The 17,691-nt window shown below is 38.7% G+C and overlaps 2 protein-coding genes and 1 long non-coding RNA gene across 6 annotated transcripts in view; 2 read left to right on the top strand and 1 right to left on the bottom strand.

The window, feature by feature from the left end:
- LOC114269919 (ribulose-phosphate 3-epimerase, chloroplastic) overlaps positions 1 to 17,691 on the top strand; it is a 30,632-nt gene that overhangs the window by 7,873 nt on the left and 5,068 nt on the right. For 3 of the 4 annotated variants that reach the window (XM_082910349.1, XM_082910345.1, XM_082910347.1), the window contains one exon: positions 170 to 423. The exons of the other annotated variant lie outside the window; for it this stretch is intronic. The gene's annotated coding sequence lies outside the window, so the exon portion shown is untranslated. Of the gene's footprint in view, positions 1 to 169; positions 424 to 17,691 lie in introns of those variants that run through there. 4 annotated transcript variants of the gene reach the window in all.
- On the bottom strand, positions 7,638 to 8,216 carry LOC145813519 (uncharacterized). Its single transcript, XR_014356642.1, has 2 exons — positions 8,076 to 8,216; positions 7,638 to 7,964 (listed from the first exon to the last, which is right to left on the bottom strand). It is a non-coding gene; the product is annotated as an uncharacterized LOC145813519 (long non-coding RNA).
- On the top strand, positions 10,461 to 12,930 carry LOC114280371 (uncharacterized). Its single transcript, XM_082908501.1, has 2 exons — positions 10,461 to 12,003; positions 12,085 to 12,930. Exons 1-2 carry the CDS (start codon positions 11,524 to 11,526, stop codon positions 12,928 to 12,930), a joined length of 1,326 nt encoding a protein of 441 aa, XP_082764627.1. The 5' UTR covers positions 10,461 to 11,523.

Genomic DNA, 17,691 nt, shown 5'->3' with positions numbered 1-17,691 from the left:
GCTCAGTGATAAATCAGTGAAACTAGAAAATTAGACTCGGTAGAAATATATTTTTTACTTTTGTAGTTGATAATTTTCTGCAATCTGACGAAATGAAGCACATTTAAGCTGCTTTTTTTTTTTCTTTTTTTTTTTTAATATCTCAGCATGATTACCTTTGTATTCACAGATAAAGAGGTGCAACCAGACATAGCGGCAAATTGTTGGCTTCCTGTTGTTGTCAGATATGCAGTTTGTCTGCTGTCATAGATGAAATTAATAAGAAACATTGAATTCTGAGTGCTGTTGTGATGCTTGATTTATGTAAACATAGCTTGTATAGGAATACAATGTTTCGACTTATCTTCAGCACTAAGCCCTGTAACAATATTATTATCCATCAGTGTCCGGTTTAATAAATCATTTTCCAGTGTGCATACTAAATTGCTCTTTATAAGTTCTTTTCCCTTAAATTTTATTTTACTTTGATGTTCTCTCCGTAAATAATCAACATTGTCATTGCTTATTGTTAAAACAATGGTACCGGGATAACTTCCCTCAGGCCTCTTGTTGACATCTTAAAAATCAGCAGAGATGATATCCGACCCTTGTTTAGTGTTTATTATTATTAAGATTTGGTATTATTTGGACTTTATTCTTTTCTTTATTTATTCATTTTATTGTAAGATTTGGTATTATTTGGACATGGTCATACATTTTTTACTTCCTTTCACTTTATTTTTCACTTCTTTTCACTTTGATTTCACTCCTTTGAACATTTTGGCTAGGTTTGAGAATTGACTATTTTAATTTGACGTGTAGAAAAGTAAAGAGTTATGTGATAAGTTGTAGTGGCTTTTTAATTTTTAAGCTAAAAAATCTTGTCCCCAAACATCTAAAATATCATATTTCCTACAGTTTTACTTAATGAAAATAAGTGAATAGTTTAGATTAAAAACAAATCAAAATATTATAATTTAAATTAATAAAATTAAAAATTCAAGATTTATTTTGTTACAAATGTCAAATCCTAGAGTGCTCTTTCTTTTTCTTTTTTTAATTTCCCCAATTAATTATTTTACATTCTTTGCTTTTTTTTGATTTTTAACTTTTGATAATCAAATCCCAAAGTAAAAATATTCTTAAAAAGTAGTAATATTTTGTCATTGCTTGCATTAGCTCACTCATCATAAGAAGAAAACAAGGTGGAATGATCTTCAAAATTGATTTAGAAAAAGTTTATGATAGATTGTCTTGGGATTTCATCAGAGATACCTTATTTGAATTCAAACTTAATGCAACTGGATTGACCTAATTATGAGCAGTGTCTCTAATAAGCACTCTTCTATTTTGTGGGATGGTGAAATTATTGAGGGTATTCATAATGTGAGAGGGCTTAGACAAACCCTACCTTTTTGTGCTTTGTATGGAGAGATTGTCCAATATGATCAACTTTAAAGTTAAAGAGGGCTTTTGGACAAGCATCAAGGCCTCTAGATACAGCCCACCCTTATCCTATTTGTTTTTTGCTGACAACCTCATCCTCTTTGCCCAGGCTGACTAAATGAACTGTGATACAATCTTAGAGGTCCTTTGTGAATTTTGTGAGGTGTCTGGTCAAAAAATTAATCATGCCTAATCTAAACTCTTTGTTTCCCCTAAATCCATAGAAACTTTGCTAAATCCCTTAACTTCCATAGTGGCATTCCCCGAACCCAAGACTTGGGCAAATATCTTGGCTCCCCTTTACTTCACAAGTGAGTTAATAAGGCCACTTTCAATGAGATTATGGAGAAGATGAAAACCAAGCTTTCAGGTTGGAAAGCCAAAACTCTAAACATGGCAGGAAGAGCTACCCTTATTCAATCTGTCACTTCTGTCATCCCTTTCTCCACCATGCAAACTATGGAACTTCCTAGACAAACTTGTGATGAGATTGATAAACTCAATAGAAACTTCCTTTTGGGGGACATTGAGACCCATAAGAAAGTCCATTTAGTTAACTGGGACATTGTGTGCAGAAGCAAAGCTGAAGGAGGATTAGGCATTAGAAAGGCTAGGGACCATAATGCTGCTCTTCTTACTAAACTTGGGTGGAAATTTTTGAGTGAAAGATCTAAACTTTTGGTGCCAAATTCTCCAATCTAAATATTGGCATCACAACAGCTTCTATAATTGGCCTCAGAGATCTCAAACCTCTCACATTTGGAGAAGCATTTGCAAAACTAGGGATACTCTTAGACGTGGGGTTAAATGGATTGTTGGTAATGGAGAGGATGTTTCCCTTTAGAATGATTGGTGGTGTGGTACTCAACCCTTAGTTCAAACAAACAACACCTACCAAACCAATGACTTCGACAAAGTTAAACTAATCTTAGATGAGGAAGGAAATTGGAACATTGGCAGCCTTGCAACCCTTTTAGCTCTACATTACCTTACTGAAATTCTTAAAATCTACAGACCCAGATTTGCAACCTTCCCTGATACTCCTGCTTGGATTGGATCCACCTGTGGTAAATTCTCTACTACTTCTGCTTTTAATATTATTGATAATTCTGTTGTGGATGGCAAGGATTGGCATTGGATTTGGAAAATCAAAATCCCTCAAAAATTGAAATACTTTCTCTAGCTTATTTTAAGAGACAAACTGTTGACCAGCCATTTGCGCCTTATGAGAAATATGACCTCATCAGATTTATGGCTTAGATGTGGCCAATCTAGTGAAGACATGCAGCATCTTCTTAGAGATTGTGCCCACTCTAAGGAACTTTGGATCCACATTCAAAACAACTCTTGGTGGGAGGAAGGATCAGTTTAGCCTCTGTATGACTGGGTGTCCTCTAACATGAAAAACAAAAAAATTCTGTATGGATCAAAATGGTTTCTGGTTTTTATTGTTACCCTTTGGCAGATCTAGAAGGATCACAACAAAATGGTTTTTGAAAACACAATGAACCCAATCCATAACAGCCTTAAGATCATTAGAGATTATGTCCACGAAATTGATGAGGCTTTTCAATCTCCTCTCTACCCCTAATTCTCTGTGTCACGCCCCGAATTTTAATTACTCGAAAATATTACCAAAGCCTGTAAATTTAGGTCCATAATAATTTTTTTTTTTTTTTTTTTTTTTTTTACATATACAAATATCTATTACACTTGAGTAATAGGAATAACATGATACAAGTTCTTTCTCTTTCAATGAACATTACAATGACAATCATACATGTCAATCTCCTACTATGCTCCAAATAAATAAGTACAAATACAAAATCTACTTCCTTTACATCTACTATGAAGTCATACAAATGGACTCAAGAACTCCATACGTCTTCAATCAAATAACCTAAACTTTCTTCTTGTGAAAGATAAAACAACAACGGGGTGAGCACTAATGCCCAGTAGGAGTCTCATAGTTCTCAATCAATAACTAACACACAGATAAAAATGATCATGCATGCAGGGTGATACCATATAGTAGGGTGACATTTCATAATTTCAAAATATCATAAGTAAGGTATCTTTTTCTCAAAAACTATTTAAACACTTTTAAGGAAAACCTTAAGCCATTAAAATCATCCCTTAACTTTAGAAAACCATAAATCCTTGTGAAGCAACCATATTTAAGAAACAACATCATTTAAAGGTTATTAACCAATTCCCCAAAATATTTCTCATTTAATTTCCATTTTTAATGTTCCTCTTTTCCTTTCATCCTTCTTTTCTACTTTTCATTTTTAATTTAAAACCCCATAACTTCAAGTTCAGGTTCCCTTTTAACTCGCCAACAATTCTCCTATACTCAATTCACACTATTAATTGCACTCGCAAAGTTTCATTTCAAGATAACACAATATTAATAACCCCTTTCAACCCAATCCTTTATTTAATTATAGAACAACGCTCACAATTTACTTTTATTAACACAACTACTTCATTAAGTTTACCATCATAGTCTATAATCCTCATATCTATTTTTGATTCCCATTATTTACAATTAATGCCCATGCACATTTCCTCTTTAAAACAAATTACACATCAATATGAAATTCCACAAATTCATCACAAGCAACAAATAACATCATCAACTCAACATACTTCTCAACATATAGCTCAACACAATCCACCTTTTGCCGGCTTGCTACGGCAGGACAGCGGGCACCCAATTCATAACACTTTCCACCTTTCGTCGGCTACCATACGGCGGGAAGTGAACTCCCAAAAACCATTTTCGAAAACCAACCATTTTTGTAATTAATTTCCACGTTCTGTAGAGAATTCTCACAAAGTATGTATATAGTTATGTTTTTTCCTCAACGCAAAAGTAAAAGTAAATGTAAATGCAATGCTATGCCAAGGTAAATCAATGAGGAAAAACATCCGTTTCAATGCATTATTTCAAAATCACCATGTTCTCAATATCATCATGTGATCTCATCAATTTCAAACTTCCATCATTAATTTAAAAGGGGCGGTAAATACGACACTAATAATCCCTAGGCTGGTGTCTGCGAGTAGACTCAACAAGCACTACCAAACTGTCATTTTTACCGGTGCTAACCGGAAGGCTCGACACCTATCCGCGCAGCTTTCGGGTGTTTCACCCTAGACACTCATGGCCAACTTAACAAATCAACTACACCCTCTATCCGGACTTACCACGTATTTACCCCATTCACATTTCCATATTTCTTATACGAATCATTTTCTGTCATGTATGCAAATCTCTTCGATTTAAAACCACAATGCACAATGATAAATGATATGATATGCAAATGCAAAAATCTCCATGATTCATAACATTCCTTCTCAAATCAACCATATACCATCAACTTCCTCATTTCACAAGTCAAAGCAACATGGTCTCATCAAGGACTACACATGAAGTTTTCAAAACCATTTCTCTAACTCAATATATTTAAAAGATTACCATTCCTGCAAAACACCTTATAGAATTTACACCCATTCATCTTCTATTCAAAGAAAGAAGAGTTTTATGAACATTTTCATGTTTCCCAAAAATCTCTAAATTTCTAGAGTTTTCACCAAAAAAATCTCTAAATTTCTAAAGTTTTCACCAAAAACCAAACATTTCCCATCCCCATAAAGAAACCCCATTAAATCATCCTCTTGAGTTGAATGATTAAACAAGCCCACTAGGAATTTAATTAAATGATTTGAGATTAAATCCATTTTTGGAAACTCTACATTTTAGATCACAAAAATCAAAATCAACATGATTCAACTAAACACCATTAAATATAATTCAACATAATTCAAGAGGAACTCTTAAATCCCATTTCAACATTTCATAACCGAGTTTATGTCATTTATACCATTAATAAATCATTTCCCCCAATTTCCTTTCTCATTATAGCATGATTTACAATACTCATAACAAAGTTCATTCGTAAATTTTAAACATAATTTTCAAGTATAACCAAATCTCAATTAAACTTGTACATATATAATTCAACCTACCAATTTCATGAATCTACTTTCAATTTGGGCCAAATCATTGACTATCATCAAGAATCAACCGAGGGTTTCTAGGAAATCTAGAAATTTCAAATAAAGTTTTAAATTTCTTAACCCATTACTTCTCATTCCAACTTTCCCATTGATTATACACCTAGGGTTCACAATCCATCATTTTAACCCATCAATTTAACTTACAACATCTCAAACCCTAAACCCCCAATTCTCATAATATACACTACATGCTCAAAAATGTGGGTTTTACATGTATATAACCAAAATACCACAGATCTATATTCTCATAATATACACTACATGCTCAAAAATGTGGGTTTTACTTGTATATAACCAAAATACCACAGATCTATCTATTTATGGAAGTATTGAAGAAGAACTAGGACCTCTACCTCAAGAATCAAGCAAGAGAATGAAACTTTGATGAGAATCCTTCGCAAATCCGAGTTCCAATCGGTTGAAAATGTTGATCTTCTCTTGTTCTCCACCCTTGATGCAAGAACCATGGTGGATTGTTGATAAAAGTGGAGGAAATCAAGGTTTTCAGGGCTAGGTTTTTGAACCTAGAATGAGAGGAAAGAAGAGGGGAAAAGAAAATGTAAGAAATGATCTAAAAATCCCGTTTTTAAGCTGCTGAACTCGCGAAACCAGCTCGAGCGTCTCTCTTCCCGCTCGAGCGTACTTGCTCCCAGCACAGATTCCAAAACTTCAAACATGCGTAACTCTCTCATCCGGACTCCGTTTTAGGTCGTTCTTGTGTCCAAATTGAAGCCCCGAAAATAAGCTTTCCAATGGTTCTAGCCTCACATCCAAATTCAAAGTGTGGAAAAAGAAAAGGGCAAAAGAGTGACGGCTGATCGTAGACGAATTATTCAAATTAAAGTTTTTGGTCCAATCTTACTCTACCATCATGTTACCACCTCAATCGATGCCCCAAAATAAAAATAAGGATGTTCCAAATATACTAATAAAATGTCAAAAACGAATCCACGTGCCTCAGAAATTCAAACTCGACTAGGCGACCCGCTCGAGTGCCCAACCTTGCGCTCGAGCGCTCAGACCAACAAAGCCGTCTGCTCGAACGACCACTTCTACGCTCGAGCGGGAATTTACAACTCTCAGAATCTCGGGCAGCATGCAAAAATACTGGGAGTCTCACAAGTCCGCTCGAGCGGATGGAAAAATTCTAGATCGTCACACTCTGTACCTAAGCTAATTAAATGGTGTTTTCCCACTGTAGGCAATCTTAAACTCAATACAGATGGTTGTTCAAAGGGTGACCCAGGCCAAGCAAGCTATGGAGGACTTTTGAGAGACAAGACAGGCACTCGGTTATGGGGCCACTATGGCAAACTAGGCCATTGCACAAGTCTGGAAGCAAAAATATGGGCAATATATCGAGGACTCAGCATCTTGTTCCAGAAAGGGGTTACCATTGTGGAAGTTGAAACAGATTCAGAACAAGCCATGCACCAAATTCAAGATGGTCCACATCCAAATTCTCCTCTCAAGGCCCTCATTGAAGATGCTAAATTCCTCCTCCAAAGATGTCATTGTTCTCTCCTCCATACCTTGAGAGAGGGAAACAAAGTAGCTGATAGGTTAGCTAATTTGGAAGTAGCCCAGGACGAACATGTAATGATCCTTGAGGATCCTCCTATGGAAGTCACTGCTCTCCTCACAGATGACATGACTAGAGTGTCTATTGAGAGGGACTAATCCTCTGGTTGTTGTTCTGAACTCATTTTCTCCTTTGTTTGCTTTAATTTCCTTTGGAAAAAAAAAAAAAAGCGTACTACGTACTGCCTTAAATAGGTAGAATAGAACAAGCATTATATTTTACAATCCAAAAATTAATTAATTCCAGCTCACTCTTGTGAACTACTCAACCTGTTAAACTCCATTTTTATTTTTATTTTTTTCATTTAACTTACCTTGAAATGCACAAGTTCCAACCCAGGACTCCAAACATAACGGAAAAACAACTTAAAACAAGCCAAAACTAAATATAAGCATCCATTCCCATTATTCAAATCATAAACAACATATTGGACTGTGCAAGAAAACATATATTTCAAAAGATTATTTTATAATACATTATGATACAACAAAGTTCCCCAATTGCCTCAAACAGATGGTGCTCAGAAGCTGTCATGCCCTGTTGGTTGATAAATTTGTTCTTATTGATGATTGCTTTTCAAGGCATAGATCTCCACCATGATAATTTGCTTTGGAAACACTAAATGCTACAACAAAATACATATAAATTATATATACAAGGGCAAATGGTCTTAATCTCAACGGTCTTTTTTTTTTTTTTTTTTTTTCCTCTCTCTTCCCTTTCTGTACAACTATAGCTTACGCGCAATTTACACGTCTTGTCTGCATACAGGGCATGAGCCATGTCGGATGAGCCACTTGTCCACACAACTCAAGTGGAATGTGTGCTGGCATCGGGGCAAGCGCCTTGCAATCTCCCCACCTTCAATATCCTGCCAAAAGGCAATAACACAAGATTGTTAATTTCAAAATAAAATGATATACATTTTGCAAATCCATAAATGACAGATAATAAACCAAATCAGTTGCAAGCAAATTAGGACCTGCAAACATATTGTGCAGCATATGCTTTGAGCTGCTGCCACTTCATCCAAGATAATACGGCATGGTAATTTTTTCAATGATTCTCCAGACAACCCCCTGCATGGGACTTCACCAGTGGCATCATACACCTCATCATAGCCTATGTCGGCAATACTCACCTACTCATCCCAAGGTATTTCAAAGGTTAGAATTCAAAATAAGCAGAACTGGATGAAATTTCATTAAGGAAAAAGGGAAAATTAAAAAAGAAAAGAAAAGAAAAGAAAGAGAAAAGGAGAAGTTTATTGTCATACTTGTGAGGAACACAAAAGCAAGAAATAATGGCAACAACTCATCGACATATCTATCTAGTTGTAACCATAAAGGACATTGCTAAATGAAGGAGCTCAAAAAAAAAAAATGAAGTGTGAGCAATATGTCAACAAATAACCTCACATATGATGACACCACTGAAATGGTTGAGGAAAACTGAAATGAAATCATAAAGACAGGTAGAAGATAGCCGATCGTAGTTAGCAATAACGATGAAAAGCCACTATTTTGTATAGATTCAATTAGATAGGTACAATACCTAAGACGTGACATAATGCCAAATGAAAGAGAGTACAGGATTAAATAAAATGAGCAGCCCATTTGTACCCAAAAAAAAAACAGCCCATGGCTGAAAAATGCCAACACAGGAACTTTAGCTCTCCATACTTTCCAAGGGAAAAGAGACGCTAGAGGAATCTATAATTTCTTTATGGCAGAATCCAATCCCAACCCAGCTAGAATTCAAAAAAGCCATCTAATGCTAGCCTCTCCTCCATCAAGACTACCCACCCTTTGAGACATCTCTATAAGCTTCATCACCTTCTGATGTCCCAATCATGTCATAGCCTTCAAAAATTGACAACCAAAATTCTGTTCTAAAACAGTCTGCCTATAAATCATTACTATCCACATAATCCCATAGAGAGATTGACAAATATCCCTTGTTAAAATTTTTTATTTAACAGAATTAACTAAAAAAAAGAAATTCATAATTGTTCTCCAATACTGTGTGGGTAAAAATCTGACCACACTGCCCGTTTAGTGATCAGTAGCAAAGCACCGGCATAATAGATGGCTTTAGCAACCTGTAACAGAAAGAAAAAGCTCCGGCGGTGGTTCTTCCACCCGGGGGCACTCCGACGATCAAGTCAGTATGTTTCTCAAGGATAATCAAGTACTAAACTGAATACTCAAAGTATGAATTGCATACCTTAGACCCACGGGGGTGCCTCTCTTTTATAATATACTCAATCCAAATCCAACTAGAAGTATGACTTCTATGAACCCCAATCTTAGTGCTTACTCTGGACTCTTTAGGAGATAGAGATAAACTCCCTAAGAGCTTTTATCCTTATCCTAATTAAGTCCCCTCTTTGCTTCAGGACTCTTGTCCCTTATCTTTGGATTCCGACATCTTCGGAGATGACCTCGGCTTCTCCGAGATCATCTCGGCTTAACTACCAGGGCACGTGGCACCTCGGCCGATACGTCGGCGTCACCATGCCACGTGTTGGTATTCAGAAAATATGTCCCCACAACTGCCCCCTAGGTTCTATTACCTCGGCATTTTGAGGTGATGGAACCTATTCCGTTTATTCTGTCACTTCTTTTCTGAGCAATGGCTCAAAAACTAATTAGCCAAGTTTATCTATTTTCAGCCGACGTGTTCTCTTCGGAGAACAAGGCTTCGGTCGTACTCTCCCACGCGCATGAGCTGTCATACACATCTAACTGTTTCTTTCACGTGTTTCGTCTTTATTGGAGCGTGTCAGTGACGCGCCTGGAAGCTGTCTGTTCGTTCGTCTGCGCCGTCTGACGCGTGCGTTACCCTAGGCGTAATGATTGCCCTAATTTTGCCGCCGTTTCACATTTTTGACAAAACTTCTTTTGCCTCTATCTTTTCTTCACTTTTTCATTCCATCTTCTTGCTCTTTTTCTTCCCGAAAGCTCGTTCTTCTTCTTCGAATCTGCCATTGCTTCAATTTCTCTTCGAGGACTGCTCTTAATCTTTCATTCTTGCAAAACCTTCTTTGCTGTTGCAACCGGTTTCTGGGTTCGACGAGTATTGCCTCGGCTTCATTTGTCCTGGTAAGAGCCTTTCCCTTAATTCTTTCATTCTCTTTATGTGCTTTCGTCTGTCTGTTGCCATTACTGATCTTGTTCGAGGTCTTGATTTTATCTGTATCTTGATTTTGTGGCTATGCCTTGGACTTCTATGCTTTTTCATCATTCTCTTTGCCGCTGTTCTTGATTTTTTCCTGTATCTCTATTGTTTCTGAGAACTATACCTCTGTTCTTGAATCTGAAACTTCGTCTTTGTTTTCTCTTTTTTTGTATCTGCCCCAGATCTGTGCCCTTGATCTTTATCTTCATAGTTCATAGACTCGGGATTTGTCTGTAGAACCCTTAATCTTTAGGGAGACTTGAAAAAACGCTCATCTTTTGAAACATATTCCTCTTAGTCTAGGCCGACATAATGGGTATGTGGAGGCATAGGGTCAATACTCCAACAAAACTTGAACATTTTAGGGAAGAATTCTTTATCCCAGCCGACGTTCAACTTAAGCTGGCTGGGGATAATGATACCATCATGCCCACAGATCATACAATGCCTTTCCCAATAGTTGCTTTTACCGAATGTGGACTTCGGCTTCCACTCGATCCCCTTTTTCGTCAGGTTCTCCACTTCTATAAGCTAAACCCCATGCAACTTACTATCAATTCTTATAGGGTAATTAACGGTATTATAGCCTTAGCTAGGCAAGAAAACCTTAGAATCACCCTAGCCGACCTTCAATATTGTTATACCATGTGCCCTCTTGATCTGAAGGATAGGGGTTTTGTCTATTACCTTAAGCCGAGATCCACTCAGTACAAAATTATAGCCGACCTCCCAGATTCCAACAAGGGGGCTGGAGATGATTTTCTCATTGCTTCTGGAAATTGGGAATTTGGCCCAGATGAAGATGTCCACCTCTACCCTCTTCCTCGAACAATTACAGAGGGCAAGAGTAAGAGCCCTGAGTCAACACTTAGTTGTTTTTATTTAGGATTTTAATATTTTTTGTTTCTGACGTTTGTTTCTTTGCAGATCTCCATCAGCCACCGAAAAACTTTCGTCAATCCTTCTTCCCAGGAACAGATCTGAAAACACTTCTTGGTCTTCCAATCCTTAAACGAAAAGCCCCAGTATTACTAAACTTCATCCCTACATACAAATCTACCTTACCCGACGTTCCAAGAAAAAGGAAGAAGAGTCTTTCTCCACCCACAGCCACAACCTTAACTGCTTTTACATCCCGAACAGATCAAGAGTCCACATCTGACCCAGCCGATCTTCCATCAACTTCGGCCCCCTACTTAATACCAATTCCTGAACGTAAACGCCGACGAAGGCTTGTAAAGACTGCCGAAATGGTTCGCCCAAGGCCTGTCGTCCAAGACCTTCTCGCCGATCTTCCAACTGATGCCGAAGCTGTACCAACGCAATCAATGCTTCCACCCAAACCAAAGAGAGTAAAAAAGGCTCAGCCTAAGGCCAAGGCTACAGATGCCGAAGCTGAGGATACTGTGCCTATTTCAAAGCTGGCAGAAAGCAGGAAATCAGCCTCTGTCTCCACCAAGAGGTCTGCTGAGGGTCAACCCTCAGGATCTACACAAACAAAGAGGCCAAGGTCATCGTCTGCGACGACCTCGGCTTCGAAGAAGCCCGACGTCCCCTGGGCCCCTGATCTATCCCTGGAGGATGGGCCCATTATGGCTAGTGAGAGTGCTGACGACATTAATGTTGCTGTCGCTCTTAGCACTGCCCTCCTTCTACCGAATGACTTGGAGCGAAATGGCAAGCTTAGTGAGTATGAAAATTATGCTCTTATGCTCCAACACTCTGCTCAAGTAAGTATTTCTGTTTATATTTGTGTTTTTTCCTTCTGTTTCTTTCTGAGAAAATTTTCTGACACTGCTGTTTTTATTCAGGCTATCCAACATGCCCATTCATTTTCAATGCAATCTTTTGAAAATCGTCAAAGATTGGTTGATATGAAGAGGGAAACATCTTCAATGAAGAGAGAGATAAGGGCCCTTGAAGCAAAAATGAAAAAACTGGAGGATCAGGCCGAGGCTGCAACGAAGAACCAAACCTTAGCTCTAGAAAAGGCCGAGGCTACTGAAGCCGTTAAAAAAGTAGCTGAAGCCGAGAAAAGGGAGGCCGAGGCTCAGAAGGTCCAAGCGCAAAAAGAACTTCAACAAGCTCTGGCCACCAAGGAGGCCGAAGTCAAAGAGGCCGATGAAAAGCCCTATGCTCAAGGCATGGCCGACGTTGCAGAAGACTACAAGCTTCAAGTCAGGCAGGCATGCAACAGGGGATTTTCCCTTGGTTGGATGTCCCTGGTAAAGAAGCTTGATCTTCCTGCTGACTTGCCATTGCGCCAGGCCGACGCTATTCCTTTACCATTTCCTCCTCCAAGTCAGACTGAAGACGAATCAGAGACCGAGGTAGAGGCTGAGGGTGAGGACGAAGAGAAAAATGATGAGGAAGCCTTAGTGAGGAAACCCAAGAATGGTGCCGAGGTCAGGTCCCCTCCTCCTGCTGGGCAAGTTATGGATTTAACCTTGGATGAGGAGGGTGATGAGGTTGAGGGGGTAATCCAGGAAATTGCCGCTGGGCAGCTATCGTCTGATCTTCTATTGGCAGAAAGAAGTGTGGAGAATACAATCGCGGAGATTGACGCCGAGATACAGGCGGAAAAGGTAGCCGACGAGGTACCACCGGAGTCGTCCGAGGTCCCAATCTCTGTAGTGGCTAACACTGAAGAATCTTGAAAAAATTGTCTTTTGTACTTTTTTCCTTCTTTCTACTGTTTTTTGCGCTTTGTACTTTCTTACTTTCTGGATAATGTAAAAATTCTTTCTTTTGGCCGACATGGTTTCTTCAATGTGTAATTGCAACAGTTCTTCCTCTGGATGTGATATTCTGTTGACTGCTTTTGCACAGTCTTGTACTTAGAAAATTTTTTTGTATGTTTCTTCGTGTTGCTTCCTTTGCGCAGTCTTCTCGGGGTTTCATACCTCGGGTACAACCACAAAACTTTTACTTCGGCAAGATACTAACCTGCAAACTTCTCATAAATTTCAACAAGTATAGAACATATATTTCGGAATGTAAACTTTGCAAGCTTCTTCTTAATTCTTAACAAGTACTAAATGGTAATCTACTTGTAAATTGTTACAAATTTCAACAAGTAATGAACAATATACTTAGCCTTTATTTTAACCTGTGTCTTTCTGTATACCTCTGCGGGTGATCATATGTCGGCTTAACATAAACTTGTAAATTGCTACAAATTTTAACAAGTGTTAAGCATCTTCATTGGGGTTTAAACAACCCACATATTGCTATGAGGGCTTAAGCAATAACATCGGCCTATCTTCGACTTGTAAATTGCTACAAATTTCAACAAGTGGAGATAAGGAATCAGCTTAATTCCAACTTGTAAATTGCTACAAATTTCAACAAGTGAATTAAGGAATAACATCGGCTTAACTTCAACTTGTAAATTGCTACAAATTTCAACAAGTGAAGATAAGGAATCAGCTTAATTCCAACTTGTAAATTGCTACAAATTTCAACAAGTGAATTAAGGAATAACATCGGCTTAACTTCAACTTGTAAATTGCTACAAATTTCAACAAGCGAAGATAAGGAATAACATCGGCTTAACTTCAACTTGTAAATTGCTACAAATTTCAACAAGTGAAGATAAGGAATCAGCTTAATTCCAACTTGTAAATTGCTACAAATTTCAACAAGTGAATTAAGGAATAACATCGGCTTAACTTCAACTTGTAAATTGCTACAAATTTCAACAAGTGAAGATAAGGAATCAGCTTAATTCCAACTTGTAAATTGCTACAAATTTCAACAAGTGAATTAAGGAATAACATCGGCTTAACTTCAACTTGTAAATTGCTACAAATTTCAACAAGCGAAGATAAGGAATAACATCGGCTTAACTTCAACTTGTAAATTGCTACAAATTTCAACAAGTGAAGATAAGGAATCAGCTTAATTCCAACTTGTAAATTGCTACAAATTTCAACAAGTGAATTAAGGAATAACATCGGCTTAACTTCAACTTGTAAATTGCTACAAATTTCAACAAGCGAAGATAAGGAATAACATCGGCTTAACTTCAACTTGTAAATTGCTACAAATTTCAACAAGTGAAGATAAGGAATCAGCTTAATTCCAACTTGTAAATTGCTACAAATTTCAACAAGTGAATTAAGGAATAACATCGGCTTAACTTCAACTTGTAAATTGCTACAAATTTCAACAAGCGAAGATAAGGAATAACATCGGCTTAACTTCAACTTGTAAATTGCTACAAATTTCAACAAGTGAAGATAAGGAATCAGCTTAATTCCAACTTGTAAATTGCTACAAATTTCAACAAGTGAATTAAGGAATAACATCGGCTTAACTTCAACTTGTAAATTGCTACAAATTTCAACAAGCGAAGATAAGGAATAACATCGGCTTAACTTCAACTTGTAAATTGCTACAAATTTCAACAAGTGAAGATAAGGAATCAGCTTAATTCCAACTTGTAAATTGCTACAAATTTCAACAAGTGAATTAAGGAATAACATCGGCTTAACTTCAACTTGTAAATTGCTACAAATTTCAACAAGCGAAGATAAGGAATAACATCGGCTTAACTTCAACTTGTAAATTGCTACAAATTTCAACAAGTGAATTAAGGAAAAACATCGGCCTAGCTTTGCCTGAGTTTGATATGTCTTCAATAAACATCCATGCATAACTTTATCAATCATATATGTTGAAAGAATTCTGAAAAGACTTTATTGATGATATCGGCCAAACAATGATGTTTATCTAATGATAGAAGAATTTCAAATTACAAGTATTCCAAGGTCTGGGCAATGCTTTGCCCTCATTGTCCTCAAGCCGATATGCTCCATTGCCTAATACTGAAGTAATTCTGTAGGGTCCTTCCCAGTTTGGGCCAAGCTTGCCCTCCCTGGGATCCTTCTTGTTCCCGACGACTTTTCTTAGGACTAGGTCGCCAACTTGAAAATCTCTTGGATTGACTTTCTTGTTGTAAGCTCTGGCAAGTTGTTGCTGGTATACTGCAAGCTGAATTGCAGCCTTCTCTCTTCGTTCTTCCAGTAAATCCAGGTCTCGAGCTAAGAGTATGTCATTGGTGCCATTCTCTACTCCCTAGGTTCTGATCCCTGGGATGCCGATCTCCAATGGGATGACTGCTTCTGTGCCATAGGCCATGGCAAAGGGGGATTCTCCTGTTGATCTTCTCGGCGTAGTCCGATATGCCCAAAGTACGTTGGGCAGTTCGTCTACCCACTTCCCTTTTGCTGCCTGGAGCCTCTTCTTTATTCCATCCAAGATTACTTTGTTGGACGCCTCTGCTTGCCCATTGCTTTGAGGAAAACTTGGAGTTGAGAAATAGTTCTTGATCTTGAATTTTGCACAAAAGTTTTTGATAAGTTTGCTGTCGAACTGTGTTCCGTTGTCGGAAACTATTGCTCTTGGAATCCCAAATCTGGTAATTATGTTTCTCCAAATAAAATTCTTGACATCCACATCTCGGATTTTGGCAAGAGGTTCTGCCTCTATCCATTTTGTGAAGTAGTCTGTTGCTACCAGTAAATATTTTCTTTGCCCAGTTGCTTGGGGAAGTTGTCCAACCAGATCCATGCCCCATTGGGCAAACGGCCAAGGGCTGGATACTGGGTTTAGGTCGGCAGCTGGCTGATGTATCAAAGGTGCAAACCTTTGACATTGCTCACACTTCTTTACATAGGCTTCGGCATCCTTTTGCATGTAGGGCCACCAATACCCTTGGGTAATGGCCCTATGGGCTAATAATCTGCCCCCAGCATGGCTTCCACAAATTCCTTCATGAATCTCATAAAGAAAATCTTCAACCTGCAAAGGGTGTACGCACCTTAAAAGTGGTCCAGTGAAGGACCTCCTGTAGAGATGGCCTTCCGCTGTTAGACTGAATCTGGCCGATTTCAGCCTAATTTTATGTGCTTCTTTATGGTCTTCTGGCAGCTTCCCCTCTTTTAGGAATGCAATGATTGCATCCATCCAGCTTGGTCCAAGGCCCACGCACATTGTTTCTTGTTCGGTGCTCTGTTTGTCTATACTCGGGGCCGACATGTAGTCGATCATAATTGTCCTTGTTTTTCCAGTTTGAATTGAGCTGGCCAGGTTGGCTAACGCGTCGGCGTGGGTGTTGTCATCTCGGCTAACTTGGAGTAATCTGCAGTTCTGGAATAGGGCTGCCAGTCGGATGACTTCCTTTGCATATGCCGACATTCTTTCGTCTCTGGCTGTAAATTCTCCTGTTGACTGGTTAACAATTAATTGTGAATCACAAAAAACAATTACCTCGTCTGCCTCTGCTGCTGCTGCTAGCTTTAGTCCTGCAATTAATGCTTCATATTCTGCTTCATTATTGGAGGCTTTGAACCCCAAACGGATGGACTGTTCTAATATTTCCCCATCTGGAGATATCAGCAGTACTCCTGCTCCTGCCCCCTGGCGGTTTGAACTTCCATCGACGAATAGTCTGAATGAATCACCGATGTAGATGCTGCACGGTCTGAGTTTTTCTTCCTCTTGTTTTTTTGTCTTTGACTGGGATTCTTTTTGCTTGTTGGGGTGGTGCTCATCTTGGCTCGACGGAGCCCGAGGTGTGATGGCTTCAGGTGTGAGTTCTGCGACGAAGTCGGCCAAAACTTGGCCCTTTATTGCTGTTCTTGGTCTAAATTCCAGGTCAAACTGGCCCAGTGTCACTGCCCATCTTGCTATCCTTCCTGTTAAGTCTCCTTGATGCAATAAGGACTTCAGTGGGTGCTCTGTTAGAACCACAATCTTGTGTGCCTGAAAGTAATGGCTTAATTTCTTTGAAGCCATTACCAGGGCTAGCATTAATTTTTCCAGTGGTAGGTATCTTGTTTCTGCATTTGCCAAAGTCTTACTTACATAATAGACAGCCTTTTGCTCCCCTTTTTCCTCTCGGATTAGCACTGCACTGACTGCGTGTTCAGAGACTGCTAAGTACAAAAATAATTCCTCCCCTGGGACTGGGTTAGAAAGGACCGGGGTTGTGGTCAGGTACTTTTTTAGGTCGGCTAAGGCAGCTTCACATTCTTTTGTCCATAGGAAGTCTGTGGCTTTTTTCACCAGGTTAAAGAAGGGTCTGCACTTGTCTGAGCTTCTGCTGATGAATCGGTTTAGGGCTGCGGCCCTTCCAGTGAGCATTTGGACTTGCTTTGCCGATGTTGGACTCTGTAATTCCAGGATGGCCTTGATTTGGTCTGGGCTGGCCTCAATGCCCTTTCTTGTTACCAGATAGCCTAGAAATTTACCTGACCCAACTCCGAAGGCACACTTTGCGGCGTTGAGTCGGAGCCGATATCTTTTGAGTATGTCAAAGACCTCTTTTAGGTCGGCAAGATGACCTTTTGATTCCTTGGTCTTTACGACCATGTCATCGATGTAAACTTCTACTGTTTTGCCAATCAGATGTT

This window comes from Camellia sinensis, chromosome 15 (assembly GCF_055761805.1).
Source record: "Camellia sinensis isolate YWXY chromosome 15, ASM5576180v1, whole genome shotgun sequence".
Lineage (NCBI taxonomy): Eukaryota > Viridiplantae > Streptophyta > Magnoliopsida > Ericales > Theaceae > Camellia > Camellia sinensis.
This window is presented reverse-complemented; position numbering and strand designations above follow the sequence as displayed.